Source organism: Oxyura jamaicensis, chromosome 1 (genome assembly GCF_011077185.1).
Source record: "Oxyura jamaicensis isolate SHBP4307 breed ruddy duck chromosome 1, BPBGC_Ojam_1.0, whole genome shotgun sequence".
In the NCBI taxonomy this organism is placed as follows: Eukaryota; Metazoa; Chordata; class Aves; order Anseriformes; family Anatidae; genus Oxyura; species Oxyura jamaicensis.
In genome coordinates this window covers 120,139,294-120,164,169 of record NC_048893.1, presented here as the reverse complement: position 1 = coordinate 120,164,169, position 24,876 = coordinate 120,139,294, and the positions used below count along the sequence as shown (strand labels likewise).

The following is a 24,876-nucleotide window of genomic DNA, read 5'->3' as shown; positions in this document are numbered from 1 at the left end:
CCGTGGGGGGGGGCCCCCCCCCCCAACGCACACAAGCAATTTGCTGCAATATTGCATTCTGTAGATGAATTGAGACTTGTACCTAACCTGGCAGAACACATTATCTGGAGGTCAGTCACCAAAGAGGTGTTGTTGATGGAACATCCTAACTGCTCTACCAGACCATAATCTGACTGTACTTCCTCACACCCACTTTATTGTGTGCAGAGGGTGGTTTTGACTATTTTTGTTCTGCTGCTGTAGATAAAGACATAATGGTTGTCTTTGGAAAAAGGAGTGAACAAAACCAGATTGGTCTGGAAATTATTTATGTTTGAAATGAACAGCTATTGTTAGAGTTGCCATAGAAATTATACCTTTAAAAGACTAGCATTTTCTCTCTGTATTGCATTCTTTTGTATATAATCCTGTGGGGGAAAAAAATAAAAAAATAATAAGTCTATGGAGTGTCGTGATTCTGACTAATCTCTCTTGCTCCTGTTATTAGATTAGATTTCTCCAATCTCATCCTTCTGCTACAGCCTTTGAAAGAGTACACAGCTGTCAGTATATATGTTAGACAATTTCTATGTTGGAAGATTATTTTCTCCTTTTATGAGAAGCTGTGTATCTTTTAAACATCAGAAATGTGTTGCCAAGTATAGTTCACAGCATGAAGATAAATAATGCCATTAAACTAGACAACCTTTTAATGATTGCTGGCTACTCAGTGGGCTTAGCAATTTAGAATAACACTTCCTTACAAAAATCACTACAGTTATTGAAACTTCTAAGCCCAGCAATCATTTCAAGACAAAGTGGTGGTATAAAGTGGGTCATTGGTGATTTTCTGAAAGCTTGCCTTGGTAATTTTTGTATTCTTTTTATTCCTATGCACAAGAGGAAATACAGAATGTGAGCTGGGTTGTAAAAATAGCATAACATTATTTTAATTTATCTGGGACTATTTTGGAATAAGGCATGCTATAGAGGTTATTCTTAATTCCCATGAGGAAAGCTGCTATGAGTTGACAAATATATACTTTGTGACACCCACCACTCTGCACTTTGTAATGGTTAAGGAATAGAGAAAAAGGACATAGCTTCTCTACTATATCCAGTCACCCCTTACTTCAAAGATTCTTTGTTCACTTCAGTTTCTACTGTCTATTATGTCTTTTATTACTGAGTATCAGTGAAAAGAAAGACTCTAGCATTTATGTGATGCTTCTTTTTTATATCTATATAGTAAATATTGTCTATCTAAAAACAGACATATATATCTGCTCTATAGTTAGAGAGATATTCAATAAATCTTAAAACACAGGAAAACTTTTAAGGACATAGAGAAACAGAAAGGGAAAAAACACTCAATGCAAAAAATTAATAACTGATGGGTTCACATGTAAAATTTAACAAGAAATTAAAACTAAGTCCTTCTGTGATCCTGCAGATGAAACCAAGTTCACCATTTCATTTTCATTTGAACAGGAAGGAACAGGGAATAAAAGGTTTGAAAAGAAACTTTCTTTATTATTATAAATGTAGAACATCGTTCTGAAAGTGAGGTCAGAGTTTGGCGATTTAACATGGATCTAAAAATCCTCTTCCATCTGTAGAAGAGAGTATGTACTCAAAGCTATGTTAGGCATAAAATATAAGTTCAGAATGCATTCTTGCAGATATGCTAGCACAGCCTGCAGGGAATGATGCACTGTAATGAAGATTCCTTACATGGCTCAACACATCCCTTCCCTTGTGTCCCTAGTAGATCTGACAGATGACATCTTTTTTGTTATTTATCTTCTTTTCCTTCCGCACATACTTACTTTTCTAAAATCTAAGCAAGATGGGGTAATTCTTTGTTTTGTAGTCATTAATTTATCAAAACACTTTTACAATCTTAAAATACATTGGTGTTTAATTGAAACTTTGTATAATATATTCCCACTCTTGTCCACTCTCTTGTAGCACTCAGAAATTGGTAGGCTAGTATTAAATATTCATGTTTACTCCAGCACTTCCAAAAATTATATACACAATTGCAAACAAGGCAGCTGAATTTTTTTCACTCTTTCATAAATATTCTATTTAGTTGAATTGTTGAAAGGATTGTTGTAAGCAGCATTATAGCAGAATTATTAAGGATTTTCCAATTTACCAACAACCCATAGAAGTCATATGCCTAAACACTGAACCACCTAACAGCTTGTAAAGATTTTTTTCTCTGATCTTTTCCAATTTAGACTCCTTTCTAATTTCAACTCCTAACTTATTTTTTTTTTCTTAAGAATAAGTGATTATTATTATTATTATTATTATTGTAAATATATTTTTCTATGAAAGTGAGGTGTCAAGTAGGCTCTTAAAGAAATGCTTACCTCACTGACTTTTTTGCCTAAAGTTCTAAAGGCACATGACAATGCATGGGAAGAGTAAAAATATTCTGGCATCGTGTACAACCTCTGTGAAGGCTAATTGTTAAAACTCAGAAGGACTCAGAAGAACTGTCATTTGAAATGTATTCAGTTAAGCTTTGCATTTATGTTTCAGCCTTGGAATAAGCATGAAGCTTGCAGCTTTTGTTTTATTTTTCTTTTTTTCCTTCTTTAACTGTTTTGTTTGTTTGTTTGTTTGTTTCTTGAGCTATCAGTAAGTAGTTTCAAGTCTGCTCTTTGTGTTCTGGATAGAGGCTACTATTTATAATAAACAAGAAGATATGCAAACCTTATAGGAATGATTTTTTTTTTCTTTTATATTAAATACTAAGCATTATGGATATAGTTATATTTATTGGAAGCATTATTCAGCAGCAAAGCAATGAGCTAGGAAATGTTTAGACTTTCAGAAAAACAACAAGGTATACAAGTAATATTTTCAAAACTTTCTTTCCTTCTCAGATTCCTGATTTGAAGAAAGGGTAAGAGACTAGGAAAACAGGTACATTTGAGAATATCTTAATTCCAAAAGGTGATTATGCCAAGAAAATCAAAAGAGTTATTGATCGTTAAATTGATTCACTTCTGTGCCTATATAAAAATTGGGTGACTGTTTTCTGTGGGAGTTTATACAGTCTTCAGAGACTTTACTAAGCATGAAGATTATATGAATAAAACAGGAGTTTTCATCTTCGTGGAAGCAATTTGACTTTAAAAAAGGGTGAGGGAAAGGAATAAGAGAGATCTGTCGGTCCTTAAGCTGATCTCTTGTATTCTAAGTGGTGATATGAAAGTGAGATGATTAAACTGAGTCATTAACTCATATTTTTGGTGGGGCAACTAAGAAGATGATACTTTTAAGTTATCTGGCTCCTTGTCTTGCCTGTTTCAGTAATCAAACTGTGCTGAGAGTAGGATTACAAACTGAAGCCCTTTTGTTTCAGACAATATTACACAAGCATCATCTGTTGTTAGGGAGATAGTCAACCAGGGAACAGTCATCAAAAGATAGCATGATGTTTTTTGCCACATTCAAGCCTGTAAAAACTGTTCTGCTGAAAACAGAATGGTCCCTTCCCATTTTATTTTAAGCTATACTAGCAGCTGCTAAAATACATAAAACAGCTAAATGATTCCATAACAGTATTAATGAATTTAAATGAGAGCTGCAGTCTGCTCTTCTGCAGTCCAAAATTTCAACTAACAGGTGTGCGCAGAGTCTACAGTATGAGGGTGTTGTGGTTTAACCTGGCCAGCAGCTAAACAACACACAGCTGTTCGCTCACCCTCCCCCCTCCCTCTCTGGGATGGGGGAGAGAAACGAGGAAAAAAAAAAAAAAAAAAAAAAAATCTATGGGTTGAGATAGGGACAGTTTATTAGGACAGGAAAATAAAATAATAATAATAATATGTACAAAACAAGTGATGCACAATACAATTGCTCACCACCCGCTGACCGATGCCTAGTCTATTCCCAAGCAGCCGGCCCCCCACCCCAGCTAGCCACCCCTATATATTATTTAGCATGACGTCAGATGGTATGGAATACTCCTTTGGCCAGTTTGGGTCAGCTGTCCTGGATCTGTCCACTCCCAGCTCTTGCTGCACCCCCAGCCTGCCCACTGGCAGGACAGAGAGAGAAGCTGAAAAGTCCTTGGCTTAGTGTAAGCACTGCTCTGCAACAAGTAAAACATCAGTGTGTTATCAACATTAGTTTCATCCTAAATCCAAAACATAGCACTCTACTAGCTACTGGGAGGAAAATTAACTCTCTCCTAGCTAAAACCAAGACAGAGGGCAAGTCATCCCTTTTACCTATAAAACTCCCACTGATACATATTCACAAAAAGAGTAGAATTAACCTTTGTTGCGAAGACTGTACAACTGTCCTGGTTTTAGCTAGGATATAGTTAATTTTCCTCCTAGTAGCTGGTAGGGTGCTATATGTTGGATTTAGGATGAAACTAATGTTGATAACACACTGATGTTTTAATTGTTGTAGAGCAGTGTTTACACTAAGCCAAGGACTTTTCAGCTTCTCACTCTGTCCTGCCAGCAGACAGGCTGGGGGTGCAGCAGGAGCTGGGAGGGGACAGATCCAGGACAGCTGACCCAAACTGGCCAAAGGGGTATTCCATACCATCTGACGTCATGCTAAAAAAATATATGGGGGTGGCTGACCAGAGTGGGGGGGTGCGGCTGCTCGGGGATAGGCTGGGCATCGTTCAGCGGGTGGTGAGCAATTGCATTGTGCATCACTTGTTTTGTACATATTATTTATTATTATTTTTTAATTATTATTATTATATTTTCTGTCCTAATAAACTGTCTCTATTTCAACTCACAGGTTTCAGTTTTTCTTGTTTCTCTGCCCCACCCCGGGGGGGGGGGGGAGCGGGAGGGTGAGCGAACAGCTGTGTGTTGTTTAGCTGCCGGCCCGGGTTAAAACACAGCAACAACAAATCAGTTAAACTACCAACAAGCAGATGGAGAACTTGTTTGGCTGTAATACTAATATTTTCACAATGGGAAGACAAAATTATTAGTAGATTGGTGTCAATGATAAACCATAGAAGATAATAAATGGACCTGAGTTTTAAAAGTTGTTTGCAAAAATCAGAACTAACCTTTACTGAGAACAGGCTTACGGTGGCAGAAAACGCCCAGGATAAAACATTCAATGCAAATCTTACCTAGTATTGGTCTGACATATTGAACTGGATGCCCTTAGCATGCAAGCTGCATATGCTCAGTATACTTATCCTATGCAAAGCTTTCATTTCATATGGCGAGTTTAGAGGAAGAGAATTATGAAATACTCCGGCTAACACAAACCTAATGCAATGAAAAGCTTGTATGTTTTAACTATTATACATATATAGCATTTCAGTCTTGACCCTTTTGTTGTAATTATTTCAGTATAGGAATTATTCCATTAAATTATTCCAGTAAAGTTTTTGTAGTTTATCTGCTTCATAAGGGAGTTTGCAGTACTTTCACAATGCTTTTCACAATAGTAGCAATCTTAGATACATGTCACAAAATATTTTTTCCATCTAAATATGTTTATAGGGATAAGCAAACAATTAATTGTTAAATGTCTTGCTGAAACCACTCAAATTAAATAGGTATTTAAAAGAAAAAAGAAACCAGTGAAGAAATTCAGTAAAGAAATCTGACTTTGAGAATCATTCTCATTGGATTTTGATTCATACCCCTATAAAATGTTGTTAAGCTGTATATATTGAAAAATACTTTTTCTCATCTACTTACAAAGTGGAAAAGCCTCAGACTAGTTGAACTAAGATTATGTAATTTATTTAATTAAACAGTGGACTAATTAAGCATACCCTTAAATCCATGCTAAATGACTTTGCTCACTCAGTGCAAATACAATCCTTTCATGTGGGAAACTGCATTTCACAAATGCTAGAAGTTTGGGGAAAGCTTTTTTTGTGTAGGTGGTCTAGGTCTCTCAAAAAGATGAATATGTTCTGTTCCTGGGTGACTGTTTTGTCTGGAGCTAACAGCTTCTTTTTTGTGAACTATATAGACAGTTCATTGCTACTTGATATCACGGGATATTCACAGTCTGCCAGAATTAACAAATGTATCGCACGCTAACCTTACTTGCTTTGCTGACTCAAAGCTAGAGTCAGACATTGCAATAAGTTAGTAACATGTAAGAATGTCATCATAAACTGTGTAGGTGAATTAAGCCGAGGGTGCAGTGACAGTCTAGGCAGACCTAAGTGCTGATGTCTGTATCTATACTTACCTAGTTCCATCTCATCTTTCCCTCCTGCATTTTCTGTCATTTCCTTGAAGATTTCTTGCTCACAGTAAAAGTGAATAGCACTCTTGCACAGCTCAGTGAAATGTATGGTAAATGTTGGCACGAAGTGTGGAGGCGGCAAAAAATGGGAGTAGAACTACAACTAAGATATTTTTCAGCTGTAGAATAAAGTGAGGAAAAATTAAGAAGTAAATTCAATAGAAGGTATGGGCCTCCTCAACAACATGTTTGAGAGACAAATGTCTAATACAGTAAGCACAGGAATATATGTATGCTATAATCTTGATGTTAGTTCTGACTTGTTTTACTCTAACTAATCAGTCTTTCAATCTACCTGTGACAAGCTAAGTGAAATTTCTTTTGGTGGACACGAGTTATTCTGCTGTACAGTTTCATCATATTAAGTCTCTATGCTTCAAACCTCATGAATGTGAGTGGCGTGCATTGGCTTCTGCCATGTCTTCTATCACATGTAAGCCACTTTGTTTGAAGTGTGTTGCTACCTGGCTTTCCTGCCTTCCACCCTCTCTTTAGAGCTTTCTGCAAAGTTTCTTCATTATTTACCACACCACCACATTTACCTCTTTTGCCTCTGATGGAGATTTGTTGTGTCTTTGGGGATGCACCAATATGGCAGTGGAGACATATTTTCAAGTGTTTAGAACTTCTTAACTAGCACAAAAGGGAATCAGAGGCAGAGGGTGATAGAGCAATACATCTTTTTAGGACTCCTGTTTAACTGTGCAGGCCCCACAGCTGTGCCTCCAGCCTATATCTGCACCTCCTCTGATTCTGCTGTATTCATCCCTACATTGTTAGAGTCCTTTCTCTCAGCCTTTGAAGGTTCTATATTTTTGGGGGGCGGAGAGCAGATGTCCTTGTCTTCAAAAGAGCAATTTTAAACTCTTCCTTGGGGGAATACTGTCCTTTGGAGCATGTCTGCAGACAGATATGGGAGAAAATGTCTTCTATGGAATGTAGTCAACACTTTTATTCTCCTAGCTCCTGAGTAGCGCTTTCACTCTTCAGTATAAGGATATACTTACACTGTCTTGAAAAGGCTGTTGGTACAACTCCTATCTCATCTTATGGAGCATGACTGAGGACAAAGTAAAAATCACCTGATAAATAAGAACCATATCAATCCATTAAATCAAAGTGAACTTTGGAAATAGATATTTCTCAATGGGCACACCCATCTACAGTTTATAGTGGATATTTATCTAGAAGTATCCATTATCTAATGTTTTCATGTGCTTTGAAAATATTAACTCTTGTAGAATAGTGAACTGGATTAAGAACTTCCATAGCATGTTGGTGTTGTTCTAAAAAGTCATAAATAAAAGGTTTTACTCAGGTATATCTACACTACAAGCAGGTTTGCATAGTGATGTTTGTACAGATTTATGCAGAAATCTACCAGCTGACTTGTATTCATATTCCTGTGCACTGGCCCATAGAGCATCCACCTGTCCACCAGTACTGAATGCCAGCCCCAGGCACTGCCACTGTGGCTGGGGGTTCAGCTTCCCAGACATGCTGAGAGGTGGCTGTGGCCAGGCCAAACTCTGGCTTGTGGGAGTCACTTCCAGGTGTGGTCCTATTGCAGGGCCTGTCCTGAGCTACAGCTGCCACTCATTCCCTGAGCCCTGCAAAGCCCATCCATGTCTTCTGAGCTGGGTGCACCTGCGGGTCCACATGTCCTGTCCTCTGACCTCAGCCCAGCCCTTTCTCCAGGGAGGTGCCGGGGCTGGAACTGCTCCAGTTGCCCCCACCTGCCCTGTCTGGCATGGTGGGATGGCTGGCTGCCAGGCCCTGCCCTGAGCCCTGCAAGGGAACCCCCATAATCTTGGCCTCAGGGAGCTGCTGCCCTCACATGTGTGGTATGTTCAGTCAAAACAGAAGATACTGTTTCACACAAATTTACTTGGTGCTTTTAAGATTGTTTTGATACTCCTTACCCATTTCCTGCATTACATATTCCTCTAGCCCTTGTGTCACCCAATAAAACTGAGAAGGAGAAAACAGTAATTTTAGTCTGAAGAAAAGTTGGGATGCTTGCTTCCTTACTGTAACCGTTGCATTTTCCTGTATTAGCTCTGCCTTGATCAGGTCCTCTTGAAAAAAAGAAGCAATAAGTTGTCCTTTCTGCAAAATGGCAATATTTTTTTTGTGCACAAGACAGCCTTTTTATTAGTCATATGAGCCACATTACATAAACAATTTAGAACCTTGGGGAATAAAAAAAAAAAAAATCACTGTGAATTCAGTTAAGGTCTTGCAGTTGTGTGAGCATCAGAGTAGCAGTGCCCAGCATAAGCCGTCATCTCTCAGTAAGTAGGAGGTTTACTTTCCTCATCTGCCCCTGGACTTTCAGGACAAAACAATTAGTACTGATAAGCCCTAAAATCAGTAGCATTGAAAGGTGTCTATTTGGCCTAGCTAACACTGAACATGTTTAGAACTAATACATGCTTACAAATAACTTTACATAAAGGTTTTGTTATAAGGGCAGACAACTCATTTTCTTTGGGAGTTGTCTTCTGTTCATGTTAACGTGTTTCAGCAAAGTTTTTTGACATTATATTCATTGAGAATGTATTTGAGAAAGCCTAAAACTTGTAAACAGTGTAAAACCAAGAGAATTACCTTTCCTGACCAAATATATATACATCAAAGACAAAATTATCATTATGGCAGATTTATGTGTCTTAAATATTGTAGAGTATATCAAATATTTTGAAATACTGTATGTGCTGAAAAGATTCCATATATTCTATAAAGTTTCATGATGATCTGACAGCAAATGAAGAAAATGAAGGATGCTAAAAATGAAGAAACTGAGGACGCTAAATTCTTACCATTTTACTTGCTCTGAAAGCAGATGACCTGATTCACATCGGACTGAAACACATTTTATTAAACATTTGTTTTAAAAATTGAAGTTTGAGCTAGCTGATTGATACAAAATGGTAGCCAAAACCTCAACAGTATCTAAGTGATTATATATAATAGAGCTAAAAGTTTCTTGGTGAGTATCTAATACTTGTTATGTTAGAGCTGTGCTAATATTCTGTACTTGCTTAAACCTTTGCTTACTTCAGGATTATCTTATTATGCTTGTCTGAATTGACAGTTTATTTGCACACAATTACTAACAATATATGCACAAGAAACAGAAATGGTTTCTTTCCTAAATGTACAAAGGTCAGTAAAGAATGCATTCTATGTCTTTTTCTATGTAATGATTGCAAATACTATGCATTGCATTGTAAAGTGGGTAAAACTGTGAGTATGACACAGGGGGCAATTGACTATAGGCAATGGCTAGATATAAATATCAAGTTTTCAATTCAAGCATTCAATTCAGCAAGGTACAAGGGTGTTATACTTACACCTTTTGCTTAAACGGATCTAATGCAGACCTGCACACTGATTTTTTCCATTCTTCCTACATTTTCTCCAGCATGGCTAAGGTTGAAAGTTATTGTGGGGGCATTTCAAGCATGATGGCCTTAAAGGTTTTCATTTTTATATTCATATTTTTCTAGTACCCTTATCAATACCCCAGTGTTATAACCAATTAAAAGTTAAGCAAGATTTGTGCAGTATAAAAATCACAGCCTGTGAAATATTTTTAACGTGCATATGCATCCACTTCTGTTCCTGATAGTATGTAAGCACAATAGCTATGAACAATCAGGAGACAGAAATAGAAAGATGACTATCACTTCTTGTGGATTTTCTGTTGCTTCTGCAGATACCCAGAAAATGGAGCCTTCGCAGTTCATTGTCTGAGGCTGGGATGGCTGCTATTAGACAATGAGAGGTCACATGCTTTCTTAATATGCATGGGTGGAGTATGTGTTTGAATTCAAAATCTTGTGGAAATAATATAAGCATCAACTATTGATGCATTTAGTTTTAGAATGTACCCCAAATCTTATATTTTAGACATTTATTTTTTGAAGAACCAAAACCTCAGCAGTGGTATTCTGATACAGATTTTATATATATTATTATATATATTGTATATTATATTATATTGTATGTATAGTCATATAGTAGTCAGCTTGTAGCATGAATTCATGGACCAATGCATTTATGCTCAGTTTTGAATTCTGTGGAAAATAGATGCATTTCTACTGAGCTTTTGAAACTTCCTGAGGGCTTTCACAATATGAGCTGATAAAGTTTTATGGAATGCTCTATTTTTATGTATAGTCAATATGATGAGAATCATTCTGCCCTGTACAACAGGGTGGAAATTAACTGAATAGTTCTGAATGAGCCACCCATAATCATTTGCTGCATTTATTTTACGTTATAACATTTTACTCAGTGCAAACTACTCCTTTGAAAGTATACAATATGTATACGTGTTAGAGTTAGAGCACATGCTCAGTAAATGGGACTATTATTTTTAAGTCTTCTTGATCTGAAGAATTTGAACCCACATTTCCCTAATCTCTCATCCAATTATTTTGATGACAGCAATCTCTATCAAGGCCCTGTGCATATAAATTCAAGAGCCTGGAAAAAGAAGCAAAAAGAGACAAATTGTGGTCTTGTAGTTACAGTACTTCTTCAGGAAAAGATTACAGTCTCTTCTTCTTTGTTATCTCTATTATACATATCATCCATTTTAAGTCAAAAGGGTTTGAGTTAGGGGTTTGGAATACCAAGTCTGATCCACCACAGCTGAAACCAGTCTGCTTCTCAGTCTGTTCAGTCTCTTACTGATCTATGAGTATTTGAAATCCCAACTCTGAAGGGGTAGAGACATGTCATGGTGGTAGACAGTGATCCTAATTTCCAGAGGAAAGTTATTTTTGAGAGTTTTTTTTTTTTTTTTTTTTAATCATTATTCCGAAAGAAAGATTTTGAAGGACACTGTTACAATAACCCCAGTTATGAAAATTTCTAGAAGTATACGGAATGTACTGCAATTACAATGTAATTAATACTCAGCCTGTGACCTAGATATGTGTAAATCTTTGCATGATTTATATTTTCCTTTATTATAATCTGAAATTAATTTTAGAAGGCTTTGGAACAGCCGTTGTTACCATCGGGATATTTCAGTTTTAAGTTTGTATATTTCATGGCTAAACATTGATCGTACTACATTGGTACAGGAAACTCTGTCTCAAGACTTAGTGTCAAATCAAAAATTGCAGCTATTAAAAAACAGCACTGTTCAACAGCACGTAAAAGTTGTAATTGGGTAGGGCAGTAACACCCCTTTTCTGACCTTGGATTTCAGTACAGTTTTATAAAGCCATAGGTCTCCTACTGTCTTTCCACACAAGCAATGAAGTTTTCTTTAGCATTAGGAATATTAGGTAGCTGGTTGGTACAAGGGCAGTGAAGTGAAGACTGAGTAGAGTTTTGCTAAGAAATTAGATATGTTAGTACATGCTTTTCAAAAATTAGCCAAACAAAAACAAAAGCAACAAGGAAAATGAAGTTGAAATAAAAGAATGTCATTCCAAACTGAATGATGGGCCTGGGCAATTTCAAAGTTATCTTGTTCTGTGAAGATAAACACTTTCCAGATTTGATGGAGGAAGCTTTAGCATTATTTTCAACATTTCACCCTTCTGTTCCTTCAATAATAAAGGCTAGGAATTATGAAATTATGATGTGACTGTCAGTCTTGTACACAGGCTTGTTCCCAATAATAAAGGTGCAGATCAGAGCAGAAAGAACTGCTCCATTTCTGCACCACTGTTGCACAAAACAAAACAAAACAAAACAAAAAATGAGAACTCCCCAAGTCATGTTAGGTGGTCCTACGTGTCATAAAAAATCGCCATGTAGACATAACAAATTTTAGTTATATCTATTCTTGAAGTTTTCACCCAACAACTTTAATAAACTGCAAAGGTATATATTTTAATTATAGATCAGTGTTGTGGTTTAACCTGTCCAGCAGCTAAACAACACACAGCTGTTCGCTCACCCTCTCCTCTCCCTCTCTGGGATGGGGCAGAGAAACAAGAAAAACTGAAGCCTGTGAGTTGAAATAGAGACAGTTTATTAGGACAGAAAATATAATAATAATAATAATATGTACAAAACAAGTGATGCACAATGCAATTGCTCACCACCCGCTGACCAATGCCCAGCCTATCCCTGAGCAGCTGGGGGCGGCCCCCCGCCTTCCCCACTCTGGCTAGCCACCCCCATATATTGTTTAGCATGACGTCAGATGGTATGGAATACCCCTTTGGTCAGTTTGGGTCAGCTGTCCTGGATCTGTCCCCTCCCAGCTCCTGCTGCACCCCCAGCCTGTCTGCTGGCAGTGAGAAGCTGAAAAGTCCTTGGCTTAGTGTAAACACTGCTCTGCAACAATTAAAACATCAGTGTGTTATCAACATTAGTTTCATCCTAAATCCAAAATATAGCACCCTACCAGCTACTAGGAGGAAAATTAACTATATCCTAGCTAAAACCAGGAAATCATCAATCCTTTACAAAACAATTTAATGATAACTCTTGTAGGAATTGTTTGGTTTTCAGTTGTTGTATGGGAGATCTGTATCTAATTGGTAAAGCTGATGGCCTTTTTCATGAAATCATAGAATCATAGAAGAGCTTGGGTCGGAAGTGACCTTGAAGATTATCTAACTCTAACCTCCCTGCCATAGGCAGGGATGCCACACACTAGATTACATTGCTCAGGACCTCATCGAACCTTTGTCTAGAAGACCTCCAGAGATGAAACATCTTTAACCTCTCTGGGCAACCTGTTCCACTACCTCATCACACTCTGAGTGAAGAATTTCCTCCTAACCTCTAACCTAAATCTCCTCTCTTTTAGTTTAAAACCATTTCCCCTTGTCTTGTAATTATCTGATTTAGCAAAAAGTCGCTCCTCGTCTTTTTTATAAGCCCCCTTTACGTACTGAAAAGCTGCAATGAGGTCACCCCACCCCTTGATCATCTTTGTGGCCTTCCTCTGGACCCATTCTAACAGACCCACATTCTTCTTTTGCTGGGGGCTCCAGATCTGGATGCAGCACTCAAAGTGGGGACTCACAAGGGCAGAGTAGAGGGGAACAATCACCTCCCTCCATCTTCTGTTGCTACAGCCCAGGAGATAGATGGCCTTCTGGGCTGCAAGCACACTCTGCTGGCTCATGTCAAGATTTTTGTCCACCAGAACCCCAAGTCCTTCTCTGCAGGGCTGCTCTCAATGAGTTCATCTCCCAGTCTGCACACGTCTGAGATTGCCCCAACCAGGAAGCAGTACCTTGCACTTGGACTTGCTGAACCTCATTAGGTTCACGTAGGCTCACTTCTCAAGCTTGTCCAGGTCCCTTTGGATGGCATCCCTTCCTTCTGTTTTATCAACTGCACTGCTCAGCTTGGTGTCATCTGCAAACTTCCTGAAGGTGCACTCGATCGCACTGTCTATATTGTTGATAAAGACATGAAACAGCACTGGTCCCAGGACAGACCCCTGAGGGACATCACTCATCACGGGCTTCCACCTGGACTTAGAGCCATTGACCACCGCTTTCTGGGTATGACTTTCAAGCCACTTTCCTTACCCACTGAAGGACGCACCCATCAAATACATCTCTATCTCTTAAGATGCTTTCTGTTGTTGTTTTAATCGTAAATTCAATATATGGATCCTTTTGCCTTAATGAGGTAGTAGCTTGCCTATGGAAAGCTACTACTATCTTGCCTATGGAAATGCCTTCCACATGGAAAGTGATTTTTTGCTACCTAAATGCAGGTAGCATATCACAGGCTGAAATCCAAAAATAATTTTATCATAGATAAAGAATTTTTTAATATTGTGAACTTCTAAAGCTTTTTATTATTTTTTGTTAACACAAACCTAATTACAATACTCACATTTCTAGGGGGAAGTGGTGACTTTCTTCCCAGGCTGTTTATAGCATTAAAATGCAAGAACTGTTCTTCCACTGGAAGCAAGCAGCCACTGGTGAATACAGTTATTCTGGGACTTCAGACCCTCTTGCACAGCAGATGCCAGACTGCAGTAAGGGCTGAATGACCCCCTGCCATGCCCCAGGGGCAGTCACAGCATGGCCTGTGCCCTCACCCATGGCATCTGGATGTGGGGGCTGATTATGGGGTCTGCCTACAGCCCCTGGCAGGGTAAGCAGAGGACAAGGACAAGAGCCAGGCTTCAGGCAGTGGTGGGGGAGGACCCAGAGGAGGCTGGGCAGCCCCAGAAGCACTCCCAGGGTCTGATATCAGGTTATCAAAATTTGGTTTGGGCAAGCATAGAAGATTTGGCAGTTAGCCCACAAAAGAGAAGGAATAAATGGAACACCTGCTTCTCGCTCTTCACAACCCTGAAAATACAAAGCGAGCTCATATACTATGAAAAGTAATGTAAATTAGGGATCTAACTTTTAACATGGCAGAGTTGAATAAGCATTAAATTAGAAACAGATTGTACTCTAAGGTCTAAGATTGCACTGTATTAGTAAGATTATATTACAAGGATCAACTGTGAAAAAAAGGAAAATATGTAGCCTACTGTGTATAACATAAAAGACAATCATTAATATTAGTGTTATGTAAACCAATAGTCTTAGTGATTGTGAGGGATTTTATTATCAAGCAAGAAAATTTTCCATCAGAATATTCAGTGGAGCTTCATCCTCCAGATTCTTCTGTCCCTCTTCAATTCAAGGGAAAATGTCTCTGTCATTAGTGAATCATATGGGAAATATTATTTAGAGAATTTTTGGAATTAAATCATTCCCAAAATGCTCATTGCTAGTCAAAGTAACTAGAATCTTCTGTCATAAAGTCTGAGGAACATCAGTTATTTTATCAAGCGTTTATTAAAAAAAATAATCAGGAAGACTTAATGTTTTAAGAAAAAAAAAAAAAAAAAGTAGTTTTATTCTGAGTTAAACTCAAAATTATACTGAAACTTCTTCACTTACTCTAAGTTACATCTTGCAAATTTATTTCTTAAACATCTTATATTCATATGGAACTGTTACTCTTTGCTAATTAGAAAATAGCAGAAAAATAACCATATAGGGACCTACAGTATTTCAGCTTTTTCTACTGCTGGTTTGTTGCAGATAGATAGTAGTTGAAAATTTGCCTTATGCAGAAAAAGAGTTTGAATTCCACAAATATATACAGTGAATATACTTAGCAGAGCAAGGTTGTTATTTTACCTTCATTGTAAATATTTTGGGAGCTCGTTTAGTTGCCTGAAAACACATCCAATTAGAATTATCCAATAAAATGATATTTGGAATATTAAAACTTTCTTTTGTCAGTCTTTGCAGAAATGGAATTTCAGATTGGTACAAGAACAAGAAATGATTAGTCAGTCCCCAAAAGCAAAGCTACACAGTGGTCAAGGAACTAATGGAAGAGCAGATAGTTAAGTTTAGAAATCTCACAGGAAAGGAACATGCCATAATAGGTGGAAGACTGGTTACACATGCAGAAGGATTTGGAAGAAGGGCTTTTTTTTTTATTATTTTATTTATTTATTTATTTTATTTTTATTTCTTTCTTTGAATCATTCCTCTTCCTCTATCTTGACATATTTAAGGCTATAAAGGGGAAGAAATTATTTCTTTATATCTTTCTGGGGCTTATGACTAGTTTCTCTTTTCATGAGTGCCTGAAAATCTGATTGATGACTCTTTGTTTTCTTAGACTTTAGAAAGTATTTTTATGGCCTTTTGCTTTTGAAGCAAGTTCCTCTAACATTTTAAATGTTGTTAAGGCTCTCCTGTTTCATGACACTTGTAGAAAATCATGACAATGAATTGACACTTGCTTGTGAAATCACACTGATTATAATTTTACCTTTTCTTTGCAATTTACAAATCTAAAGCAATTACTTTCAAGCTGTTTAAGTTGTATTCTGCATGTACTATACTATATTTTGTAAGTGCACGTGCTTCATACTTTGTGAGGTCTAATGACATGCTGTTCAGGTATTTGAAAGGAACTGTCACTTAAAAAGAGACTGTTGCTGAATAGGCATTGAGGTTTTTTTTGTTGTTTTTGTTTTTGTTTTTGTTTTTTTTGTATTTAGGTGTGATGTTTCTCTGCAATTTTGTTTCTTTTCATAAATTGTCAGGGACAAGTTTGTGCCTTATTCCACAATACCAGCACCACAGAAATAAACTTTCATCACTTCACTCAGTCATTGCTTTCCAACAGAGGTAACTGAAACTGTGAGGTTTTCACTTATGTTTAAAGACTTTTCTGCCACATGAAAATACACACTTAAATGAAGAGTTAGTTTTGTTTTCCTCCCTGCCTGCCTTTTTTAAAGCAAACTAATCTTATTAGCTAATTTAGTACTTTCATGACACAATAACCCCATAGTTCAAGGTACAGGATGGTTTCCTAAAGAAAGAATATTTAAAGAGTCATTTTTTCCTTATGCTTATAATGAAAGTACATTTCAAGAGATGTATAGATTGACAGAGAAGTGGGAACCACTATGACAATATTGGATAAATTGATAAGCCGTTCAGAAAACCACATTACTATAGAAGAGTTGTGAAGTATTTTGCAGGGACAAGGTCCTGCAAAAAGTGGTTTTCAGCGAATTACCTCATGGACACTAGCTAGCATTTATAGACCAACACTGAGATACAAACCCTTGAAGTTATTGCTAGGGACTGAGCCAACAGAAAGTTTTCTACTTCAATTAAGTGTAATTCAGCTTTTGGGAAAGACCCAAAATGTACATAAGTAAAATTAGGAAAAGAGAATTTTCTTTTCAATTTGCCTGCCTTATCAGGAATTGCTTTTCTGTGGTTAATTTTATTTCTGCTGAGCTGTTTTGGGGAGGGTGTGTGTAAGTGTATGCATTTTTCTTACAGTGAGTATTTATAAAAAGTAAGAAAAAAATCTTGCTTGGCATTTCCCCAATGAACGTTAATGTTGAAATACAGCTGTATTTCTATTTCTGCCTCAAGTGGAAAATAAGATACTCAACAATGCAGCTGCCAGAGGCTTCCTATGTCATTTTTGAGTCAAGCAATGACATTCTCTATCAAAAAGACCTTTTGAAAATTATTTTCATACCTAGTTAAATTTGTATGAAATATATTGATCTAGAAGCATTCATCGTGCTTTTGACATTGTTATTCATGCAAATAAACAACCCATTGCTATATTTCAGTTCTTCCTTCCATATAAAGAAAAGGCAAGCAAAAATCCCTGATTCTAAAATATTCTGTTTCCCTGATTCTAAAATATTCTGTACTATTCATCCGAAGAGTCAAGTACCCTTATAGCCAAAGAATTTGTAAAATACGCTGGCATCGATACAACTTGAGACACAGCAATGAATTTTGTATCTATCATACATTGTCTTAGCTTTCTGGAAGAGGTAACTGAAAACCAGAAAAAATAATAAAAAAATAAAAAATAAAAAGGCCTTTTTTGATGCATACATCACCTGTATATCTGCTTATTGCTTACAGAAACAGCAGACATGCTATTTCCATTTAATCATGAAATAATATTTATAAATATATTAATTACTACCTATATTTAAAAAGTACCTGTTTTTAGTAAAAACAAACAAACAAACAAAAAAAAAAAAACAGCCCAAAACAACAACAAAGTAACTGCTGAAGGAAGGCTGTTTCCAATTCACGAGATATCACACTAAAGTTAATTAGTGTTAAGAATTTTGCTTCTCAGAATTATGCCTTTTATTCTTTTTTTTCAGTTAAAAAATAACTGAATGTATTTCAGCATCTAGGCCTCAGACATACTCATTACACTAGAGAAGGAATTTTCCCTGGTTTGTTTTAAGATCCTCTTGGGATGTTTCTTTTTGATTTTCTCCTGACCTGCTTATTTTGTCTTTGCAACCGATTTCAGTAGGTGACAATTTCTAGACTGCTCAAAGGCTGAGGCATTAACCTTGGACACTGCTATGAATCAGTCATGAGAATGATGTGAGCCAGATTCTCCAACCTCACAATGTACAAATGCATAAAGCACCAACTCCACTACAGTGATCTTTAACTCACTGTCTTTTGAGTTTTTATTTTTTTTATAATACGAGTCCAGGAAGGATAAAAAAAAAAAAAAAAGCTTCTCCTGCTGCAGAAAGGAGTGCAGAAACAGAAGATAAATGTTGGGAAACTCTGAGGAGAGCCCATATGAGGCGGGAGAGCCCGATATCCCAGCATCGAGGCAGCCGAGGGAGCCGCCAGGACCCTGCAGTCCTCACGAGGGAGACTGACCAGGCGTGGACGGAGCCAGCAGCGGCAGCCGCGGGGCATTTAAATCGGGCGTTGCCGCCATTTCGCAGCCACTCCTCGAGGCAGCCAGCCCCTGCCTGTATAAAAGCAGTCCCTAGGAAGTGCTGCAAATAGGACTTGTTTGGCAGTTAGTGCTGGCAGGTCGAGGGGAGCATGGAGGAGTGCAGGGAGGATCCTTTCCTACCTCCCTCTCCTCTGGGAGCTCTGCCTCTTACAACTTATAATTTTAGTGAGGAAGTTACTGTAGAGAGCGCTAGCAAGCCTGCTGTTTTGCCATGGTTGCACCCTGGAGGAAGGTTGTTGTCAAGGAAAGTGTGGAGACCCAGACAGAGGTCCCACATGAACATGAGAGTGCACAGGTCTCTGGTTACAGCAAGTGCCAGAACTTGGCCCTGGCAGTACAGGGTGACAGAGACAACACCTGCGTCAGATGTGACCAGGTGAATGATTTACTCAGCCTTGTGGCTGACCTAAAGGAAGAGGTGGAGAGGCTGAGGAGCGTTAAGGAGAGGGAGATAGATTGGTGGAGCCAGTCCCTACCAGCCTTCAGGCATAGGCAGCCAGCAGAGGCTCCACAAGAAATGCATCACACCCTACTGCCTTGCGAGCAGGTAATAGGAGGGGACCAGAAGGCAGACAGAGTTCCTGCTATAGTGAACCCCCTCTCCTTTCCCCCTAAAAACAATGGTGATGAACTGGGGGCAGGGGGCAATGGCAAAAGGTCCCTGCTCAACATTATAAGCGTCGCAGGTCCACCTGCCTGGTGATTTCCCCAACCTCTCCAGCTGCCCCTGCAGGACAGGTACACTGATCTGAGAGGACAACTGGACAATGGCGAGAGTGATGGGTCTTTCTACTTGGCGATGTCACCAAAGTCTAATCAGACTACTGGCTGCATTAAAACCTCAGTAAAGAATAAAAGATGGGTGATTGTCATTGGTGACTTGCTGCTGAAGGGAGCTGAAGGCCCAATATGCAGACCAGACCTGCTACAGAGGGAGGTCTGCTGCCTCCCAGGGGCCTGGGTTAAAGATGTAAGGAAGAAACTTCCTTTGCTTGTATGACCCTTGGATTATTATCCTCTTTTGCTGTTTCAGGTGGGCAGTGATGAAGTAGGAAGAACTCCTCCAAGGACTATGAAGAAGAACGTCAGAGTCTTGAGGAGACTGGTCGAGGGTTCAGGAGCACAAGTTGTGTTCTTCTCTATCCCTCCAGTTACAGGAAATAATGAGGGACTGGACATGATGAACCAGTGGATTAATAATTGGCTCTGAGCCTGATGTCACTGGCAGTGGTTTGGGTTTTTTGACCTTCGGTTGATTTACTTGCTGACGACAGACAGGAATAGGTTTTTCCATCAGCAGAAAAGGGTTTTAGGATGGAAGTTGGCAGGGTTCATTGAGAGAGCTTTAAATTAGTGCAGAAGTGCTAGAGTTTGCTAACAGCCAGTGAATGAGCAAATGTGTTACTACCTGTGTGTATGTCTATATAAATATCACTATCAAAATTAGATATCAAACTGCTGTTTTCAAACTGTATTCTCTTACTCCTTCATCTTTAATAAAGTCATAATCATGAATGTAATAAGTTTGCACTTAGTTCTCAAATACCTTGAGATGTAAAAAGGATTCTTCAAGAATCATTAAGTGATTCTTCCCATAATGTGCTCTTTTACACCCCCGCTATTTTTTATTTCTAACCTGTTCTCTTCTGAAGTAAGGATATTTTAAGATACTGCTTTCAGAAATATCTTGGGTACAGAGTAACCTGACTGCCAATGAAAGTGCAAAAGATTCACAGTCTTTTTTGAAATCAAACTTTGTACCATGTGGTTTATTTTGAAAATGTTACCAGTTGCTGTACAGTTCTGTGATCAGTAGAGGTCAATATCAAGACCATTGGTTTCATTTGGTCTTTGTTTATAATATTAATGAACCATTGATGACCATTGAGCCCTTTCTTTTGTTATATGACTCTTTGCATAAAATACTATCCTGAGTACAGATAATACAGACTCTGCCATTTAGGCTGACTAGTCAGAGGAAGCTTTGTCCCCCATTCCATCTTTTAACACATTGAAATGTGGGTTGTTAGTCCTATCAACCATTAAAAAACAAAGCTAGAACGCCATCATGACTAGACACTCTTACACACTCTGAGTTATATGGGGAATTAACAAAATATGTACTCCCCATTTTCACCTGCTGCTTCATCTCCCGAGAACCTGAGTAATAGAAATGGAAACCTTTGTTCCCATCTTAGAGGTGAAGGCTGAGATACAACCTGTGATCCATCCCTCTCCCATATTAATAACATTCACTTCACATTTGCTGCAGTGAATATGTTTGTTTGATCTTGCTCGTGGGATTTCAGCTCTCATAAAAAGAACTTAACAGGAGTCTTTGCTGGTTCCTCTGGTGGGCTGTTAATGTTCCCTTTTCACTATTCCTAAGAAGATGACCAGATTTGTTTTTAATTAATTGCTTGTTTCATTGTGAATCTTATGCTCAGTCTCCGGAATAAATAAATGTGGAAAAAAAAAAAAAAAAAAAAGAAGAGTATTTTTTTATTATTATTATTAGGGAAAAATGATTCAAAGAAATAATTTGATTTTTCAAGTTGAGTGAAAAGATCACACTTTTTCATAGAATAAATTGATCAATAATGATCCAGGAGATCTATTAGGAGGATTTAACAGGGACCCAATGAATCTTCAATGTACTGACAAAATTAGAACTCAGGCTCCTGGTTTAAATGTAGTGCACGCATGTGTTTGCTTTAAAGTGATTTCAATTTATTTTATTTATTTTATTTTATTATTATTATTTAGCAGTGATATGTTGCTGGGTTAAGCTGCTCACAAAAAAAAAAAAAATCTACAGTTACAGTATTTTGTATAATTAGTTGCGACAATATTTTTTCAGTATCAGTATGAAACCCTTATTTTCTTTTTTGAACTCTAGGGAGCAGCTGTGGAAAGACAGAAAATGAAAGCTCCCATTCCAAATTTGATTCTCTTGTATGCTACTCTAACTCAGAGCTTGAAGGTTGTGACCAAAAGAGGATCAGGTAAGTAAATATCTCTGTGATTATAATATATGCTTTGGGGAAAAAAAAAATCCTTAAAATTTACAAATATACGCTAAGATGTTAAGGTGGTTTGGAATATAGGTAAAAGGATTTCATATTCTGTGTCAAAAAACCTGGTAGCTTCTACATATTTTTAGACTATATTGTGTGGTGTGAACTTGATGGAAAAAAGAAAATGTTAATACTTCAGATATGTAATGCAAAAACTATATAACAATTCATATGTTAAAGGAGAATGTCTTTTTCCCCATTTTATCCCCAGGAATTAAAAGACTTTTAGTTTACTTAAAAGACCTTGTTGCAGCCAGTGTCTTTAACATAAGCTACTGGATTTGTTTGACTATATATTTTATGGTGAAGAATCTCTTGGTTATGCAGTTCATGCAGTTTTCATTTAGGCTACTGATTTTTGTAATACAAAAAATAGATCACGTATTTTTTTCCATGGTTTTAGTAACCATGGAAAGTGAACAGGAAAATAGATTTTTAAAAGGACTACTTGATACATGGTTGATGAGCAAATGAATGATAGTTGATGCAACAAATATAGGTGTTTTTTTCAGAAACCTAGCAGAGGTGGTATGTTTGCCCATCATCTTTCATAATGTTATTATAGATTACTTATCTTCATATGTAAATAAAGGGAACTTCAATACGAAGACAATTGTGTGTTTTTCAGTTCATTCTTTGTCATCCTTAAATTCTATTTTTTTCCCCCTTTTTTCACTTTTCATTGGATAATGAAAAATTGATAGGATAAAATTTTTCCAAATTCCTATTTTGCTCAATGGGATTAAGGAAAACTAAATCCTTAAGGAATGTATTGATTCCATGTTGAGATAATTAATTAGGTTTGTTGTTGCTAGTTATTTTCCTTTTGGCATTGGAATGCTTTAGGTGTCTTTTGTTGTACTGTTTTAGTAGTCTGGCCCTGATTTCATATACTTTTTTTTTTTTTTAATTTTATTTTTTCCCCTCTTTAATCTCTTTCCAGATGAAGTTGTCTGCTAGTCATAGTAGTAATTGTAATACTAGTAATTCCTCTTAAGTGATGCTTAGGGAGGGCACAGATCTTTCTATATTTTTGGCAATGGTTTAAATAATAGCTTGTATTTTGAATGGACTATACTTGTAACAACATTATGAAACGGGTTCTCTCTTCAATAGTTTAGTGACTAGAAATGTAGACTGAAGGAAGGAAAATAAGAAGTACTACTCTAATCACAAATTATTCCTCAGCCAAAAGTTGAGATTAAAATTTATTTAAGCTTAAGAAGACTGACTGTTACTCAGTATGTGAAGAAAACTGGCTTTTACTTAGTATGTGAAGAGCCAAGGACTTGGTGATGGTTGACGTGTTTGCAATATGATGTCTGCCTAGACTGATGTCATAGATATCATTTGAATTTGTTTCCGGGAGGTTTTTCCGTTTGATTACAGTTTAGTACTTGTGAACACTAGGTTGAGGCCTCTTAATCCAAATTTAGTTTAAATATTTTCAATCCTCTTAGAGTAACTTTTACAATGGCATCGATTTTTAAGGAGCCAAAAAAACTAGTCAGCTTTCTATTTGAATGTTATAATAATACAAACCCAGGTTGTCTTTGCATTCTATTTCATCAGTTTTGTCTGTATTCTCTTTCTGAGATTAACCAAGTAAAGGAAAAGAGGTAAATATTCATTTTAATTTCTGTTTGGAAAAGTAATATAATTGATGTCCAGCCAAAGAAAAGAAGAATGATACTTTTTCAGAGGTTCTGAATATGTTCTCATCCTGATGTTGGGAAAAAAAAAAAAAAAAAAAAAAAAAAAAGGCAGTAATGGAAATCTTTGGATATTATCTTACTATAACATGGTTCTTGATGTTTTTGCATGAGATTTGCTAATACTGTACATAGTTTCATTCAGCTGTATTGCCAGAAATACTATTTTGTCATTGTGTGTGTGCAAAGAAAAAATCTGACTTTTACAGAAATTTCAGACCCTTCTGCCTTTGGTCATGTTGTTAGTGACTGTAGACATGAAGAAATACCATAGAAGTAGGTGGAACGTAATACATGCATGATGCTGCATGGTTTGATTATTTATTTAATTTTAATTTAATTTAATTTGTCCTCTGGCTATTTGGAAGTACTATTTTTCAACCCTGTTTTTTTCTTTCAAAGATAACCTGATTTGCTTTCATAGAAGTTTTGCCAAAATAACATTCATTTATCTGTAGTGTGAAAATAAAAATGGTTTCCTAAAACGAATGCAAGTAACCAGTTGTAAATAGGGAATAAAATCAACTTGGAAAAACAAACTTCAGTTTTACATGGGCATGCTAATCAGAGGATGCAGAGAGCAACGACATGGTTTATATCTGTTTAGTTGTATGTATTGCATTCTGCCTCATGGATCAGAAGCTGCTTACTGTAAGTTCATCAGTTTGTCTCTTGGAATCTCTTCTTATAAAGAGGGTGGATGAAGTGTGATTTTGATTTACTTGAAAGTTGAACGCCATTATACTACTATTTCTAGTATAAAAATTGAATATAAGAGCAAAATAGAAAACTATAGCGCTTTAATATAGGAAGTGTTTTTTTTATTTTTTTTTATTTTTTTGAAAACAAGGAAACAACTGAACCTCTTATTTGGAATTCAGTTTGACTCAATTTTGGAATTGTAATGAATTAAGAGTTGTGCTAAATTGAAGCATGATGTAAATGTTATTTTAAATTAGAAGAGTAAAGACTAAAATAAACTCTTTTTCCATGCCTTTTTGGAATAATAAATTATTTCATAATAACTGAATACATGCACTTATTGGCTGCTACCACCCTCTCCTTTGGCTCTTACTTATTTTTCCATCTTGGTTAATAATAAATTTCTCTGTTCACAATATAAAATCTTACTTATCTGAGTGAAATTTTCTCAAATGTTAAAATTTTAAATTAAATGTATAAAATTTAGGTATCCTGACTCATGACCATTGTAACTAAAGAGCTAAAAAAAAAAAAAATAATAATAAATTAGTAGTGCTATATGTGGCCACAGTTCTACGTGTGAGTTCACTTTGTCCCTGAAAAATCAGCATTAAATGAATAGCAAAGTGAAGATGGTGGCATATTTTCATACTATAAAGTTATATAAAGTTATATAAAGTTATATAAAGTTATATAAAGTTATATAAAGTTATATAAAGTTATATAAAGTTATATAAAGTTATATAAAGTTATATAAAGTTATATAAAGTTATATAAAGTTATATAAAGTTATATAAAGTTATATAAAGTTATATAAAGTTATATAAAGTTATATAAAGTTATATAAA

At 36.7% G+C, this 24,876-nt stretch overlaps 1 protein-coding gene and 1 long non-coding RNA gene across 6 annotated transcripts in view; one reads left to right on the top strand and one right to left on the bottom strand.

Annotated features, from left to right (window-relative positions):
• IL1RAPL1 (interleukin 1 receptor accessory protein like 1) overlaps positions 1-24,876 on the top strand; it is a 723,370-nt gene that overhangs the window by 55,755 nt on the left and 642,739 nt on the right. For 3 of the 5 annotated variants that reach the window (XM_035316058.1, XM_035316062.1, XM_035316057.1), the window contains one exon: positions 21,437-21,542. In XM_035316058.1, coding sequence (XP_035171949.1) covers positions 21,461-21,542 — 82 coding nt within the window. In that variant the 5' untranslated portion in view covers positions 21,437-21,460. Of the gene's footprint in view, positions 1-21,434; positions 21,543-24,876 lie in introns of those variants that run through there. The other 2 variants (XM_035316059.1, XM_035316060.1) reach the window with 2 other exon arrangements.
• Positions 21,436-24,876, bottom strand: part of LOC118160967 — a 25,746-nt gene continuing 22,305 nt past the window's right edge. Inside the window, exon 3 of the long non-coding RNA XR_004747786.1 lies at positions 21,436-21,554. This is a non-coding gene — a long non-coding RNA (uncharacterized LOC118160967). The remainder of the gene's footprint in view (positions 21,555-24,876) is intronic.